Below are 18,665 nucleotides of genomic sequence, written 5' to 3' on the forward strand. Positions count from 1 at the left end.
GAACCGGTAACACGACCCGTTTAGCAACCGGGTCAAGCTACAAGAGATTGACCACATGACCAAATTGGTATCCCAATTAATGGAACGTTTAGCCCGTAGTAGTTTCGCTATGGTAAAATGGTGGCAATGTTGGGTTTTCAGGTTCTTTAACACGGTATGATGATTAAAAACACAGGTTGAGATACATTTTGATTAACACATCCTGCAAAAACAATGCAACTACACTGACAGCAACTAATGGTCTTCAAGAACCCCACAGGAATATCCCAAAAAAATAATATTAGTCAACATACTACGTAATTAGTAGTAAAGTTAGTGTTCGTTCAGGAAATAATGGTGTAAAGTTGTGTTTGTCAAGACAACTGAGTTTTTAGAAACTTTACTATACTATGCCTGAAGAAAAAGCCACTACTCCACGTACTCGCAAGTCACAAAGCCACTACTCAACATACCCGCCCAGTCGTAACGTGCAAGCTGCAACGCGCGCTGCAACGTGCGGTATAAAACCTTGTTATTCTTAAAAACAAAATAAATACAATACATCGATTAAACAAACTTTATTCATTTAAAATAGCCTAAGGTCCAACTTATTTATCTTCGATCCTCGCGTCAATCTTTAACATGTAGCAAGTTTAAAATAATATATTTTCTCAACAATTAAGTTGGTGAGATTTCAAAAGTTTGCAATATATAAGCAGTATGAAAACACATCCATTCACATGTCAACATAATGTATAGGAAAGCAAATAAATGAAAACTACCGCTCTCTTTAGCGTAAAGCCAGTTTACTAAGGATCATGATGAAAACCCCCGTTCTATTTGACGTAAAGGCAAATTACTATGGAGCGTAGGTGCATCCTAAGGACCATGCCACTTGGGCATGCATATGTGTATATGTATGAGTCTCTTCCACCATAGAGCAATAAACACTTAGCACGTAGTTCATATAAGTCATAAACAAAATGAAAGAAAAAAATAACATGCAAGACATATATGTGAATTGGTTTGAAAACATGTAAACATGAAATGACGAAAAACTTGGTAACATGTTACACCCCAAAACAATGTAAAATGTAGAAAAGGGGTTATGAAACTCACGTGAGTAACTGGTGCAATCAAGAAAGATTGAAGTAGTTTTAAGCGATTTAACCAGACAAGTTTGGTTCAACGAGCGATCCTAGAATATTTTTCAAATATCGGGTTTGAAAGAAATTGTAAAACGAATAAAAAAAATGGAGTTTCTTTTCTAAGTTTGAGGTTTTTGGTGATAAAGTCTAAATATATATATTACATTATAGGTGTCTAGATTTGATGGTCGTTGTTCTAATTTGTCTAGTATCATATTTTAATAGGAGTTTTGGGTTATGTTAGGTATTAATCAAGTTAAAATATCTGGCTCGTTTCAATATAAGCAGAACGGGAGAAAAGAAAAGTTAGTTCAACAAGTAGTTTGTTTTGGTCGGGCGCAAACTCGACATTATGTCGGGTTTAATTCAAAGACACTCTCATAAGATTGTTACTTCAAAGAAATAGCACACAACCCAATTTGCAAGAACAATTCTTTGTTTGTAATATGCGAAATTATATTATTTCTTTATTTATGTGCAAAACTGCAGATAACACTTTCGTTCAATTTAGATATACTTAAACTTACAAATAAGTAAAACATGTAGTAATATTGAGTTGAAAGTGAAGTTTAAAACACCAACAATATCGTTATCTAAAAAATATATTATTAAACAAAACCATATAAATACAAAAGTCAAACAAACAAATGTGAATAAAAAAACAAAAAACGTTGCAAATTAAATAAGCATCTAAATTAAAGTGAGTTCTGATCTACAAATAAATTAGGAGATAAAACAATTTACAAATTCTTAAAATAAGTTATATCCAATTTGCATAAAAGAAATTATTTGACCATGAAACCCAAAGTTTACTAGAATACCCCACTGAAGTACTTAAGTAAATTAAAACCAATCAACATGAAATTAAATTTTAAAAATAAATGTTTGATCATTAAAGTCAAACTACATCAGAATACCCTACTGAGGTGTTTAGCAAAAACATTAAAGCTATCATACTCAATAATATGATACTTTAACTTTGAAAGTAAACAAAATCTAATTCACTTCAGTTTGAAGCCTCTGATTAAAATTAAACATAAATTTGTATATCACAATTTTGGATTTTATCAATAAAACATCTAACATAAAATGATACTTTAACTTTGAAAGTAAACAAAATTTAATTCACTTCAGTTTGAAGCCTCTGATTAAAATTAAACATAAATTTGTATATCACAATTTTGGATTTTATCAATAAAACATCTAACATAAAATCAAGATGAATCTGGATGTGATCAAACCTATAGAAACAAAGATTAATAGTTATAAAACATAGTACTTTTAGCAATTAGATATTTTAACATCGATGAATAGCAGTGATGGCTTTCTTCTAGATCAATTAAAGTTCCATTGTAACAAACCGCTCCAATCATATACAAATTATTAATAATAATAATAATAATAGTAATAATAATAATAAATGTACATGATTTAGAAGGGTGTAAAGTTTCAGCAACTTATCCGGTCATGATTTTGCTACCGGGATCATAAACCTCAAATGATCTTCAATAACTAACAAAGGCATAACGAAAAATAACCCCAATCAGAACACTAACGGAAATAACCTTTTGAATTTGAATACAATAATAATATATATCATAAAACCTTAAAAATATTAATGAAAAAACATAATTAATAAAGAACTATGAACCTTTAATAGTTAACAAATGCCGATCTTAAAAATAGAACAAAAACCAATCAATTTTAGGTATACATATAGATTAGGGGCAATGATACAACTTATTTATTGAATTCGATTTGAAATTAACATAATAAGAAAAAGACGCATATAAAAAAAGTATTCAAAATTAGTGCGCAATTAATGTGTTGCTGAAGCGATGAAATCGCACCATGAAATCGTTGATTGAAAGGTAAGGTTTTGCAATTGTGAAGATAGAGAAAGGCTTCCAATCCACCATGACATTCGCTCAGTCTTCTCCCTATTTCAATCGACACCAGTAATAAGATGGGTGTGAGCAAGGTCTCGCAGGCAGAGGAAAGAGGAAAAATATTAAGATGAGTTGTTATGACCCGTGGGCTATCCAGGTTTCATTAGAAGCCCCATGCCAGTCAAAGCTGTTCAAACGCATACAAAGACTCCATTTACCAATGAAGAAATCTGGTGGCTTGAGAGGGGGCCGAGAGTGACCAGAGCGCGGCATGTAGGATATTAAAGGTTTCGTTCGTATTATGGGTTATTTTATATTACTCGTTTCTAATATATCTATAATACATATAAACGAAAAAAAAAATCCTACGTATTGCGATGTGGTCGCTCTCCTTTTTTTTGAAGTCACTAGATTTGCTTGACTTTTAAATGGAGGCTTCTCATGTATTTGGCTCGAATTCACGGGTATGGGTCTTACCAAACCCAGATATTCCTTAAACGGGTTATAATATCTCATTAAATTAAAAATTATTCTCACCAAATTTTTGATGTGAAAATCCTATAAAATAGGATATACTAAAAATTATTATATGATTTTTTAAAAGATATTATCTATAATTAAGAAACAATTTTATAGTAAAAAAAAATAAGCGGGTTTGGGTCTCACTAAACTCAATTAACTTTTAAACCGAGTTATAACATCTTAGTTATTTGTGAAACTATTTTATCATCAAACTCTAATTATATTATAAATTTCCTTACAATAAATAAAATTAAACTCAAAAAAGTATATAAACATTTAAAACAAACAGCTCCCGTAATACGGGAAACCATAAAAATCATATGTGTCGCAATGTGGTCGCTCCCCATTTTTTTGGAGGTACCATATTTGCTTGATTTTTAAATGGAGGCTTTTCATGCATTTGAGCCGAATTCACGTGTATGGATTACATCAAGCCCAGACATTTCTTAAACAGGTTATAACATCTCATTAATTAAAAACTAATCTCACCAAATATTTGATATAAAAATCTTATAAAGTAGGGATATACTAAAAATTAATATCTGATTTATTTAAAAAAAGATATATATTATTTATAATTAAAAACCAATTTTATAGTAAAAAAAAAAATAAACGGGTCTTGGGTCTCATTAAACCCATATAACTTTTAAATCGGGTTATAATATCTAATTTATTTGAGAAACAGTTTATCATCAAACCATAAATATATTATTAACTTTCATACAATTAAAAAATTCAAAAAATAAATAAATATTATAAACAAATAATATAAAACAACCCCCGTAATACGGCAGATAAAAACTAGTATATATATATATATTTGAATTTAATTTTATGTATTGTAAGGAAGTTAATAATTATATATTTAAGATTTGATGATGAAAATTGTTTCACAAATAAATTAGATGTTATAACCCAGTTTAAAAGTTATATGGATTTGGTAAAACCCATGACCCGCTTATTTTTTTAATATAAAATTGTTTCTTAATTATAAATCATAAATTTTAAAAACAAATATTAACTTTTAGTATATCCCTATTTTATAGGATTTTCATTTCAAATACTTGGTGAGATTATTTTTAATTTAATGAGATGTTATAACCCGTTTAAAGACTATCTGGGTTTGGTAAGACCCATACCCGTGAATTCGGGTCAAATGCATGAGAAACCTCCATTTAGAAATCAAGCAATCTGGTGGCTTCCATAAAAGGGGGGAGCGATCACATCGCAACACTTAGGATTTTTGAGCTTTCGTTGATTATATATATATATATATATATGATTAGGATCATATGAGAACCATTTTAAAATTGAGAACTTTGAGGACCATTTTGGACCTTAAAAAAACCTTTTAAAAAGAGTTATAAAACCTAAACAAATGAGAAAATAAAAAGAGTAAAAAAACCAAAACGTTTATCTAGAATCACGATTTCATAAAAAAAAACTTCCTACACATGTGTATAATTTCATTTTATATCTAATTACGTAATGTACACATATGTACATTATTATTTACCTTAAATTGTACATATGTGTATAAAAAAACATGCATAAAATTAAAAAAATAAGTATTATACATACGTGTATAATTTTGTTAAACCGATATTTTTATTTCAATTTTTCTTTTATTTTTTTTATAAAACCGGGATGAAAAATAAAATTTTTTTGCTTCTTTTACTTTTTTATTTTCGAGTTTTTTTTGTTTTATAATTTTTTTAAATTTTTTGTTAAAGAGAGTGTTATTTGTGGTCTAAAATGGTTTATTTACTTTCTAAAAAACTTTTGTTATTTTTTTGTTTTATGATTTTTTTAAATATTTTTCTTAGAGGTTATTTTAGTGGTCCAAAATGGTTCTCAAGTTCTCAATTTTCAAATGGTTCATTTAGGATCCTTACCCTATATATGTATGTGTTTGTATATATATATATATATATATAAACAAATCCAAAATTTAAAAACAACGAGTTACGTGTTTGAAAATTAACGAATGTTACAAAAGGGCTCTCTGGTTTGGTGAAATCCATAACCCGCAAAAATGATGACTTAAACGGGTCAAAACTGGATTAAGTGAATGAGAGCTCACCATTTAGAAATTAAACAATCTGGTCGCTCGATAGGGGAGGGTGGGGTGGGCTAGAGAGCAACACATAATATATAGGGAATTGGTCAGACGAGAAGTTATTTTAGTGCGAGATGTGTGAGAAATCAAGAGTTTTTTTTACCAAAATGGGTGAAGGGGATAATTTATTTACCAAAATGGGTGATTTAAAAATTATTTACCAAAATAGGTATTTTATAAAGTTATCATTTATTACTCTTAATCTTATTGGTTGAAAAATAACTTCTATTCAAATTTTCTATTTAAAAAACATAAAAAAATAATTAAAAAAATATTAAAACATAATCTTTTTTTTCGTCTCGATTTATTTATATGCATTCCAAAAACGTATAACAAAAATTGTGTGTTGAGAAATATTTTTAAAATTCATATTTTTGTTTAGTTAACAAAACCGAGTTAAAACAAAAGCTTTATATTTTTTTTATATCAAGTTTTACAAGTATTGACACCGTACTAGTAATAACGACGAACCTAATCAAATCGATTCCAACATAACAACGTCGGTACCATTGTGCCGATATCGGTATTATCATAGTTGGTGTTGGTATTTATTTTTATGATTTTTTTAACCTACTATTTGTTTTTAGAAAGAAAAGGTGTTTCTAATATTATGTGTATGATATGAGTATGTATTTATAATTGATAAATCAATTCGATAGGCAATTAGTAGAATCATGACCTGTGTATACCCAATAACCAGTGATAAGATCTAATTAATTATAAGTAGTAGAAATCGTAACAATAATTTATTATTATAATTAGTGATTAAAAAATATAACAATAATTACATATAATATATCAATAACTCAATGTGATAAATAAAGCATCTGTGCACCTTTTGATATCTCAGAAATTTTATAAAACGGACTTTCTAGAGACCCCCAACGGCCATGTAACACCCCGGCTTTAAGCGGAATACGCCTGGGTGTAACGTACAGATCACTCATAGCTCGTAACACTATTTAAAGCGGCAATAATTATATCACTTCATTTCATAACGTAACAAGTACACAATTATTCATAATTAAAAAAAAACAAAAAAAAACACTTCATCAAAACAAATAATAAGTTATTTATTCAAATATCCTAAGGTATACTAGTGATCTTCATCCTTAGCATGCCATCGATTCAACCTGTAGCACGTTGAAAATAATATATTTGTCAACAATTAAGTTGGTAAGTTTTCATAAGTTTTTGAGTATGCATATATATGAAAGACACGATTCAACATTCGTAATGTAATAAATATCCAAGCGTAAAGTAAATGAAATCAATTAATGTCGTCCTCCGGTTCCTTTAGCCGAGGCCGTAGTAGTAGGGGAAATGAGAACCACCTTACGAACAACCGAAGTCATAACGTTAGACGGCGTAGGTACGTCCCGTCGGACCCTCCCACTATGTGTATGCGTTTGCGTAACTTCCACCATAAGAATAGTAAACACGTTGCAAGCAACTTCACGTATAATCATAAACAATATGCAAGAATAATATTATCATGTACGCAAATTGTGAATCGGTTTGTAAATAAGCACATAACTAACAAGGTAAAAACTTGTGAAATGCTACACCCCAAAAATATTAAAAGCGTTAAAATGAGGTTATGAAGAACTCACTTGGAATAGGGAATACGGTAATGAGGAGATGATAACAATTAATGCAACTAGATGGTTCTGCGAGAAGTCCCGGTTATTTGTCCTAGTTATTAAAGTATATACGAAATAAATATCTAAAACAATGTACACGAAATAAAGACGAGAATAAACATGGGTTTATAATCTATTTGGGATCGTTAAAGGGTTCACATAAAATTTATGTATAAGAAAATTTTATTAGTTTAAATATTTAAAAATTCGTTTTTATTATTATTATTATCTATGTTATTATTATTATAAAAAATGAAAGTATATATATTTTTAATTGATTATGTATATATGTATACATACATATATACTCGAAAAACGTTTAACGAGAATTTATTATTGAAAGTTTAATAGTGTTTGGTTCGTTAAACAAGTGTACATTTTATTAGGTGTTAATGTAATTAAAGTTTTAAGTAAAAAGCATACATTTGATTAAATAAATAATAATAAAAATGAAAAAAAATAAAAGGAATAACAAAAAAAATACCAAAAACCGAACCAGGGGGGATTCGAACCTGCGCCCCCGGCCGGGTCTCGATAATACAACCTGAGTGTTGGCCAACTAAGCTAGTGGCTTATTCGTTTAGTTTATGAAACACAAAATATATAACTAGTAATTCCAGTTTTCTCTAAACCATAAGAACCCTAGGAACGAAATTAATCCCAAATCAAGATCATTTGCCCTCTGTCACATGAAATTGACAAAGGGCTTTTAATCCCTACTGAAAATCGATCTAAAAGCATGTAACAATTATCTTGTTCGTGTATGAATTGAACGCGAACGACGAGTTAGGGTTTACGGACAAAAGACGAAATCCAACGAGGTCAATAACTGCTTATTGGCTGCAATTATCTTAGAATTTTGCTTCGGGATTGTGAGGAGGTGGTGTATGCACGTTTAATTGCATTTTGGTTGTATATTTATAGAGTTAAGGGTCAAATCACTCCGCAGCCCTAATTAACGGAATTGATTCAATTCGATGCGAATTAGCTGTTAATTTACGCGTTATACTATAATAGGAAGGAGCGTGTATGATGAGGATCATTCTAATTAAACCAAAACCCGCGATTTGGGGGTCAAACGAAATCAAAATTGGAGGGGGGGGGGCTGATGGTGGTGACGGGAAAGGAAGAGGGAAGGAGGGAGTTTGAATAATATTTGCAAACAAGTCCTTCAAGATTGGTTTGATGGTCAATTGTGGTAAACAATATAGTGTAGGGGTTAAAAGTGCAAACAATAGATACTTTAAACGATTTAGAATACGCGTAATTATAGTAAAGACCAAACCGAAAGACATAATTAATAAATGGATGTTTTTATTAAAAATAAAGATCCGATTACAAAAGGGTAATAAAACGGATACAAATACGACACCGAAACTTGACGAATGTCACAACATTCCCAACTTTTAGGAAATTTCGTCCCGAAATTAGGAATTAACATCCGTAGTAAAAAGATGCGGATACTTAGACTTCATTTGGTCTTCATGTTCCCAAGTGACTTCAGCACCGCGCTTAGATTCCTAGCGAACCTTGACCAAAGGGATCCGACTATGCTTGGTTTCCTTATCCATTCGATATACTATTTCCACCGGTCTCTCAACAACGTGCATTGTCTTATCGATACGTACCTCGTCGAGAGGGATACGAAGGTTCTCGTCAGCTAGAACCTTTCGAAGGTTCGAAACATGAAACACATGATGGATGCCTTGAAGCTATTGCGGGAGCTCGAGGCGATAAGCAACATCTCCGATTCGTTCAAGGATTATGAATGGACCAACAAAACGAGGGGCTAGTTTACCCTTCATACCGAAACGGACTACTCCTTTCCAAGGTGAAACCTTAAGGAGGACAAGGTCGCCGACTTCGAATTCCAAGGGTCGTCGTCGCTTATCAGTGTAAGACTTTTGGCGACTTCTAGCAGTAAGCAGATTATTACGAATTTGTGCAATTTTGTCGGTGGTATCTTGTACCATTTCAGGTCCAGTGAGCTGAGTCTCACCGATCTCGTTCCAACAAATAGGAGAACGGAATTTACGGCCATAGAGCGCTTCGAATGGAGCCATTTTGATGCTTGAATGATAACTATTATTGTATGAAAACTCAACCAATGGAAGATGAGTATCCCAATTACCACCAAAATCAAGCACACAAGTTCTTAGCATGTCCTCAAGAGTTTGAATGGTTCTTTCAGACTGACAATCCGTTTGAGGATGATAAGCGGTGCTAAGATCTAGAAGTGTTCCCAAAGAGGTTTGAAGTGAATTCCAAAAATGAGACACGAAACGACCATCACGGTCAGATATAATACTCAAGGGTATACCATGGCGACAAACAATCTCGTTGACATAGATTTGAGCGAGCTGCTCGATCGAATGCTTTTCTCGAATATGAATGAAATGAGCTGATTTGGTTAATCGATCGATGATTACCCAAATGCTATCATGTTGCCTCTTGGTGGTGGGAAGTTTTGTGACGAAGTCCATCATAATGTCCTCCCACTTCCAGACCGGAATAAAAGGTTGCACGAGCAATCCAGCAGGTTTTTGATGCTCGGCTTTTACCTTAGCACAATTTAAACATTTTCCCCCATAGATAGCGATATCTTTCTTCATGTTGGGCCACCAGAAAGTAGTTCGAAGGTCGAAATACATTTTATCCGCACCGGGGTGGATAGAATATCGTGACTTGTGAGCTTCGTCCATTATAAACGTGCGAAGATTGTCACGATCCGGGACCCAAAGGCGGTTAAGAAAATATAGCAAACCATCACGCTTGGTTTCGAGTTGGAGTTCAGCACCACACGACATCTCTTTGTACATATTTCCTTCAGTGACGGAGATGTGTTGGGCGTCAAAGATACGTAGCTGAAGATCGTTTTGGATAACAACACTTACAAGAAGAATGCTTTTGACATGGGTTGGCGACTAAGGGCATCAGCTACTACGTTTGCTTTACCTGGATGGTAACGTATTTTGCAATCGTAGTCACTAAGAAGTTCGGCCCATCGTCGTTGTCTCATGTTCAAATCTTTTTGGTCAAAAATATGTTGGAGACTCTTGTGGTCGGTGAATACCACACATTTCGTCCCATACAAATAGTGTCTCCAAATTTTCAATGCGAATACAACAGCTCCGAGTTCAAGGTCGTGTGTCGTATAATTCTTTTCATGAACCTTAAGTTGTCGTGACGCATAGGTGATGACCTTGCCTTGTTGCATGAGAACGCAACCGAGACCTTGATTCGAGGTATCGCAATAGACAACAAAATCCTCGTTTCCTCCGGGAAGGGCTAGGATAGGAGCGTCACAAAGCATACGCTTCAAGGTTTGAAAAGATTCATCTTGCTTAGCCCCCCACTCATAAGGTTTACCCTTATGAGTTAAGGCGGTGAGGGGTAAAGCGATCTTGGAAAAGTTCAAAATGAAACGACGGTAATAACCAGTGAGACCAAGAAAGGATTGAACTTCCATGGGTGAAGTCGGGGTCTTCCAATTTTTAACGGCTTCGATTTTAATGGGATCAACATGAATGCCTTTTTCGTTAACGATATGGCCAAGGAATTGAACTTCGTTTAACCAAAACTCGCATTTGGAAAACATAGCAAAAAGTTGTTCTTTCTTCAACAACAAGAGAATATCATGCAAATGTTTTTCATGCTCAACTATAGATTTCTAGTAAATGAGAATGTCGTCGATGAACACGATCATGAATTTATCAAGATAAGGCTTGCATACGCGGTTCATGAGGTCCATAAACACCGCAGGTGCATTAGTCAAGCCGAAAGGCATAACCATAAATTCGTAATGACCGTAACGAGTTAGAAAAGCGATTTTGGGTATATCATCCTCATGAACGCGCAATTGGTGATAACCCGAACTAAGATCATTGTTTGAAAAGCAAGATGCGCCTTGGAGTTGATCGAAAAGGTCGTCAATTCTAGGCAAAGGGTATCGGTTCTTAATCGTGAGTTTATTGAGTTCATGATAATCGATACACATTCTAAGGAACCATCTTTCTTTTTAACGAAAGAACAGGTGCGCCCCAAGGTGATGAACTTGGGCAAATGAAACCTTTGCTAGAGAGTTCTTGGAGTTGACTCGCTAGCTCTTGCATTTCCGAAGGTGCGAGACGATAAGGAGCTTTGGGGACGGGATTTGCACCAGGCACAAGATCAATACGAAACTCCACTTCACGAGTAGGAGGTAAACCAACAACATCTTCAGGGAAAACTTCGGGAAAATCACGAACTACCGGAATGTCTTTTATTGTCTTCTTTTCTTGTTTCTTTTCCACGACATTGGCAAGGAAAGCCACATACTTTTTATGTAAGTATTTTTGGGCTTGAGTACATGACATAAGCTTAAGCCCCTTGGAAGGCTTTTCACCGAAAATACGCAAAATCCGATCGTCGTCTAGTGGGATACGAATATACTTCTCAAAGCACACAACTTCAGCACGGTGTTGAGCTAGCAAATCCATGCCTACAATGATATCAAAACTTCCGAGTTGCATAGGAATGAGGTCAATAGAAAAATCATAGTCGTTGAGATTTAGAGTACAGCCACGAATAACCAAGTCAATCAAGTTAGTTTTACCATTCGCGACTTCAACCGTAAAGGACCTTTCGAGTTTAGAACGAGACGACAAAAGCATAGGCTCAAAATCAAAAGACACCTCATATCGGCACCGGTATCGAATAAAATGGATGCATAAACGTTATTAACCAAGAACGTACCGTTCACCACATCATTGTTATGCTGAGCTTGATTTGCATTGATCACGAATGCCCCCCCGCGAGCATTGGGGACGATGGGTGTAGCTTGAGAAGTCGAGGCTTGATTGGATTGAACCGGTTGAACAGCTTGGTTTGACATAAGCTGCGGAACTGGTTGAAAGGCCTGAGCTTGATAGGTTTGAGCAGGGTACACAGGCGGAGCGGCCATTTGGACTTGATATGCGAGTCGAGGACACGCGTTGCGGAAATGACTAGGATCTTCACAATTGAAACACACTCGAGGGGGTGGGGTAGGCTTGAGCAATGGGTTGAGCTTGAGTTAAAACACGGTTTTGGTTGAAAGCTTGGGGAGTGCGGGGTGGTTTGGTGAGGGTTGGCTGGGTACGCATGAATTCGAAACATGCGCCTAGCAGGTGTCCGAAACGGCCACAATGAGTGCATTGTCGGCAAGGGATGCCGAGTTGGTGGTGTCGTTGGTAGATTTGGCAAAACGGGTGTGGTCCGTTGTAAGGTTTCTTTAGAGGTGGAGCTTGAAGGTTTTAGGTTTGGGTTTGGGTTGGTTGGTATTGAGGTTGAGGTGGGTTTTGTTGGGTTAAGGCATAGTTTTGCTTACGTTTCTTGGAATGGTTGTTGTTGTTGCGGTTTGGTTTGGGTGTGGCTTTGGCCGTGACCTCTTTGGAAGGTTCGGCCTCGGTTTTCTCAACACTCTTCTTGCTGCCTTTGAGGGTTCCTGCCTTAACGTGGTTGTCAGACAAGGATGCAACAAGGACAACAGCCTTGCGATGAGTTTTGGGGGCACTTCTTTGGACTGAGTCTTGTATTTGCCTTGGCAAACCCCGAACATACTTGATAATCCCACGAGAAAGAGGGGTGACAAGATGTGGCACCAAGACGCTAAGCTCATTGAAGCGAGCAGTGTAAGTAGTGTTATCACCACCCTCTTGCTTAAGATTCCAAAATTCCGCCTCAAGGTTCATGAGTTCATTGGGTGGACAGAACTATTCGGTCATGATTCCCTTAAGTTCCTCCCATGGAAAAGCCATGGCTACATCAGCACCACGAGTGGATTTTTCTTGTACCCACCAAGTTAAGGCTCTTTTCTTGAAGACACTTGAAGCAAAGCGTGTCTTCTTGTCCTCGGGACACTCGATGTGGAGGAAAGTACTCTCCATACTTTGGTACCATTCCAGTAGGGCAGTGGCACCTTCAGATCCATCAAACTTAAGAGGATCCGTATCGGTGAAGGTCTTGTAACGACAAGAGTTGGAGTTCGAACCCGAAGTGGCTGAGTTTGAATTGGAAGCAATGGTTTGGTGCAGTTGAGCCACCATATTCGGGAGCACAACAGTCAGTTGCTTAGTGATCTGGGTTGTCATCTTGCGGCTGGAGTTTCTTGCAGAACGACGAGGGAAACGAGCAGACATGCTGAAAAGAGAGAGTACTACGCGCGTGAGTTATCTAGTGAAGATTTCGAGGAGTGGAATACTTAAACCTTTTGAATAAAAAAAATATTGATAATACTAAAATCACATGAAAATTGTATTGAAATTAGGATATTCATTTACCACCATGACTTGTATGAGATTAAAAGCAGGAATGCAACCATTCTCTATTCACAAAGGAAAATGGTCACGTTCGACAACTTAAAGTTATGGTTCGTATGACGTTTGCATGGTATGATTTGGCCTAATAAGTTCCAGCACCCTTTTTCGAACCCTCCAGGTAAGCAACCGGGTCCCGCGTCTGATTGGGATTTATACGCATTGCTTATCCTTAGGTTTAAAAACCTTGGTGTCAAGGGTTCGAAAAAAACAAGTGTGTCACCCTTCTAGTTACTACATACCCGTCACGTAGAACCAACTTTAAGAGGATTGAAAATCGTTTTTTTTAGAAAAATAAATAGATAAAAAAAATAAAATAAATTGTTTAGGCATAAGCCTTGGATTTTGTGTGTGAATAGGTGTACATGTGACCCTATAAAACGTAATAAATTTGAGCGTGTGAATGAATTTAATAAAAGTGCGGGCATATAACACATAGGGTATACATTCAATTCGGGGCCCTAAAATAAACTATAACTATACTAGGCCGATACGTCAAACAACCTATCTTATAGTTACGGCTCTGATACCAATCTGTAACACCCAGGCTTTAAGCGGAATACGCCCGGGTGTAACGTACATATCACTCATAGCTCGTAACACTATTTAAAGCGGCAATAATTATATCATTTCATTTCGTAACGTAACAAGTACCGAATTATTCATAATTAAAAAAAACTCTTCATCAAAACAAATAATAAGTTCTTTATTCAAATATCCTAAGGTATACTAGTGATCTTCATCCTTAGCATGCCATTGATTCAACCTGTAGCACGTTGAAAATAATATATTTGTCAACAATTAAGTTGGTGAGTTTTCATAAGTTTTTAAGTATACATATATATGAAAGACACGATTCAACATTCGTAATGTAATAAATATCCAAGCGTAAAGTAAATGAAATCAATTAATGTCGTCCTCCCGTTCCTTTAGCCGAGGCCGTAGTAATAGGGGAAATGAGAACCATCTTACGAACAACCGAAGTCATAACGTTAGACGGCGTAGGTACGTCCCGTCAGACCCTCCCACTATGTGTATGCGTTTGCGTAACTTCCACCATAAGAATAGTAAACATGTTGCAAGCAAATTCACGTATAATCATAAACAATATGCAAGAATAATATTAACATGTACGCAAATTTTGAATCGGTTTGTAAATAAGCACATAAGTAACAAGGTAAAAACTTGTGACATACAACAACCCAAAAATATTAAAAGCGTTAAAATGGGGTTATGAAGAACTCACTTGGATTAGGGAATACGATAATGAGGAGATGATTACAATTAACGCAACTAGATGGTTCTGCGAGAAGTCCCGGTTATTTGTCCTAGTTATTAAAGTATATACGAAATAAATATCTAAAACAATGTACACGAACTAAAGACAAGAATAAACATGGGTTTATAATCTATTTGGGATCGTTAAAGGGTTCACATAAAATTTATGTATAAGAAAATTTTATTAGTTTAAATATTTAAAAATTCGTTTTTATTATTATTATCTATGTTATTATTATTATAAAAAATGAAAGTATATATACTTTTAATTGATTATGTATATATGTATACATACATATATACTCGAAAAACGTTTAACGAGAATTTATTATTGAAAGTTTAATAGTGTTTGGTTCATTAAAAAAGTGTACATTTTATTAGGTGTTAATGTAATTAAAGTTTTAAGTAAAAAGCATACATTTGATTAAATAAATAATAATAAAAATGAAAGAAATAAAATGAATAACAAAAAAATACCAAAAACCGGACCAGGGGGGATTCGAAACTGCGCCCCTGGCCGGGTCTCGATAATACAACCTGAGTGTTGGCCAACTGAGCTAGTGGCTTATTCGTTTAGTTTATGAAACACAAAATATATAACCAGTAATTCCAGTTATCTCTAAACCATAAGAACCCTAGGAACGAAATTAATCCCAAACCAAGATCATTTGCCCTCTGTCACATGAAATTGACAAAGTGCTTGTAATCCCTACTGAAAATCGATCTAAAAGCATGTAACAGTTACCTTGTTCGTGTATGAATTGAACGCGAACGATGAGTTAGGGTTTACGGCCAAAAGTGGAAATCAAACGAGGTCAAGAACTGCTTATTAGCTGCAATTATCTTAGGGTTTTGCTTCCGGATTGTGAAGAGGTGGTGTATGCACATTTAATTGCATTTTGGTTGTATATTTATAGAGTTAAGGGTCAAATCAGTCCGCAGCCCTAATTAACGGAATTGATTCAATCCGATGCGAATTAGCTGTCAATTTACGCGTTATACTATAATAGGAAGGAGCGTGTATGATGAGGATCATTCTAATTAAACCAAAACCCGTGATTTGGAGGTCAAACAAAATCTGTTGGTTCATGATGTCAGTAGTTCAGTATCTAGTGTCTGTAATCGTGTTAGTTTGTTTTGTTTTGGTTTAAATAGGTTGTCTCACAAGTTCGCCTGATATAAGCGAACTTGTGGACAAGCGAAATTATTGACAACTTCGCCTAGTCTGTTAGGCGAAGTTGTCGAAGGCATTTTAAGCCTTGGCTACGGCTTGTTTTAGTTAAGTTTTCCAGAACGTGTAATTGTGATTGAACATCACGTGTTGAAGGGTTGCAATACAACGTGTCTTTTGAGTATTGTAACGTGTATTTGTGCTTGGTTTTAACGTATATCGCATTGAACACTCGTATCGTCTTACTTAGGAATTCCGCACCTACGTAGTACGAGATACTTCCGTGTAGATCCGGCTGGGAACCTACAATTGGTATCAGAGCATTTGCTCGTGATTGTGTGGTTCGGGATTATCACACGAGTGTAGAAATCATTCCGTTCGACTATTCGTGGGACGAGTTTACGTTGAAATACCGAGTTTTTGTGTCCTACCCATCTCCCACTATCAATTATAAACCATTACACCTTCGCATACCTCACAATACGTCAAATTAAAACCTGCAAAAACCTTGTGTTCATCAGGCGAAGTTGCCGTCACTGTTCGTAGGGTTTGGGCGAAGTTATAAGTTTAAGCGAAGTTATCATCAAGCGAAGTTGTCATTAAGCGAAGTTGTCATCAAGCGAAGTTAAGAGTTTCAGCGAAGTTAAGCTTAAGCGAAGTTAAGAATAACTTCGCCTACTGATCACTGTTCAAATTAAAAAAATTTTTTTTTTTTGTTTTGAGTGTTTTCAAGTCGTGTTTCTTACAGCGATGACTTCGATAAACATCACGGAACTGGTGAAAAAGGAAGTTGAGGCCGGTTCAGCAACTAAGGCTCCGAAAATGCTTAAGGGTACCGATTTCGTTGCTTGGAAAGATCGGTTTGAACAGTATGTTAAATATCAAGATGCTAAGATGTGGGTGTGCATACAAGATGGATACATTCCACCAACGGCCTTGTTTGAGGGTCGTGATCAAATAAAGAATTACAGTAAGATGGATGAGGAGGAGAGGAAAATGTATGAGGCAGAGAGTAAAGCTCATGCGATGATCACCATGGCTCTTCCACAAGAGATTCTTCACACCTTCAGGAAATACAAAACCGCTAGAGAGTTATGGGAAGCGTTAGAAAATCGATATGAAGGTAATGTGGGGATACGTGCATCCAAAATTAAGCTACTAAAAACCCAATTCTCGGTGTTCAAATATTTGAAAAATGAATCACTTGATGATATCATCACAAGATATTATCACCTGATGACCGAACTCAGAAATTACTCCATTGTATACAAAGAAGAGGAGATATTCGAGAAACTTCTTGATGCTCTTCCACCGAAATGGGAAATGTACACGGTTTTGATGAGAGAAGATAAAGAGTTTGCCAATAACAATTTGGAAACAGCAGTCAATAAATTACGAACTTTTGAACTTAACATGGTTCGGAAAGAGACACCAACTGATCAGGTTCAGGATCCGGGAATGCATGGTGCGAAAGTTACTTCAAGTTCAAGTACAAAGTCAGAATCCTCTACTTATTACTCAAAGGGAGACTCAAACTCAAATTCAACTCAGGATGGTCATGTGACTCTCAACATGGATGGTGATGTATGTTTCGTAGCTGCAGGTAGTAATTCTTCAAAACCTCAAGCCACAACTGGTAACATTTCATAAAATGTTCCAACCAACAACTACTCACAGATTCCCATGAGTGTTAAATTAGCTGAACATCAGTTTTCTCTCTATGCATCTTTCATTGCATCTTATAAGAATTACATCAAAAGTAAAATAGTCGATCCCGCAACTTTGGATGAAGACTATGATCAGATTGATGCTGATGATCTAGAAGAGATGGATCTGCAGTGGCAGATGGCTATGATAGTAAGACGGGTTAAAAGATTCATGAAGAAAACGGGTAGAAAGTTCGTTGGCGAAAGACCAGGTTTTGACAAATCAAAGGTTAGATGTTACAACTGTCAACAAAATGTCACTTTGCTAAGGAATGTACAAATGAGAGAGTCGAACGTAGTCAGAACAGGCCTGCACAACAGAATGGGGGAGGTAGTGAGAATAGGGCTATGGTATCTAGACACAATGGTGGGTATAACTGGAATCTACAGGTTGAGGAAGTCATCGAACAGGCAAATTTGGTGAACATCGAAACTGCAGGAAGTGAGAAAGAAACGGGAGAAAATCAAGCTTACATGGCAGAAGTGAACGATCAGCTCTCTGAGGTAAGTTCTGAACTTCATTGTATGCAATGTGAAAATCTGTTTGAACAATTGAAAACAGTAACTGATCAGTTTGTTAGTTTGGACGCTCAATTTTAAACGCTAAAAGAAGATTATCATTACACTAAAATTAGAGAAAACAGTTACTCGGTAAAAATAAAAGCTAGTGAAAAAGATATCAGAAGTCTTAAAGCCAATCTAGCTGATAAAATACAGGTAATTGATCTTAGTTATGAAGTGTTAGAGGAAAAAACCAAACTAATTGCTGAAAGGGATAAACAGATAGCTGATTACCAGGTAAAAGTGGTGGAATTAAACAGAAAATTGAACAATTTAGAAATTCCTCAGCAATGCTTGATCACATCGTAAGTGTT

At 35.3% G+C, this 18,665-nt stretch overlaps 1 protein-coding gene across 1 annotated transcript; it reads right to left on the reverse strand.

Moving 5' to 3' along the window:
• Positions 1–10,190: 10,190 nt before the first annotated feature.
• On the reverse strand, positions 10,191–11,952 carry LOC143536941 (uncharacterized). The gene is made up of 2 exons (XM_077030820.1): positions 11,370–11,952; positions 10,191–10,255 (listed from the first exon to the last, which is right to left on the reverse strand). The coding sequence occupies exons 1-2, from the start codon at positions 11,950–11,952 to the stop codon at positions 10,191–10,193; spliced, it is 648 nt and encodes a 215-aa protein (XP_076886935.1).
• Positions 11,953–18,665: the final 6,713 nt, after the last annotated feature.

The sequence above is a fragment of the Bidens hawaiensis genome, unplaced genomic scaffold (assembly GCF_021521415.1).
Source record: "Bidens hawaiensis isolate Kalapana, Puna unplaced genomic scaffold, B.hawaiensis_p1.1 tig00011072_1, whole genome shotgun sequence".
NCBI lineage: Eukaryota > Viridiplantae > Streptophyta > Magnoliopsida > Asterales > Asteraceae > Bidens > Bidens hawaiensis.

Bases quoted from the DNA above. Each gene is read 5' to 3' on its own strand.
- LOC143536941 (XM_077030820.1), bottom strand. From the start codon at position 11,952: ATGCTTTTGTCGTCTCGTTCTAAACTCGAAAGGTCCTTTACGGTTGAA. The intron at 10,256-11,369 runs GTTTCATTTGCC...GTTACCATCCAG, and splicing joins CCAAGAACTCTCTAGCAAAG to GTAAAGCAAACGTAGTAGCT.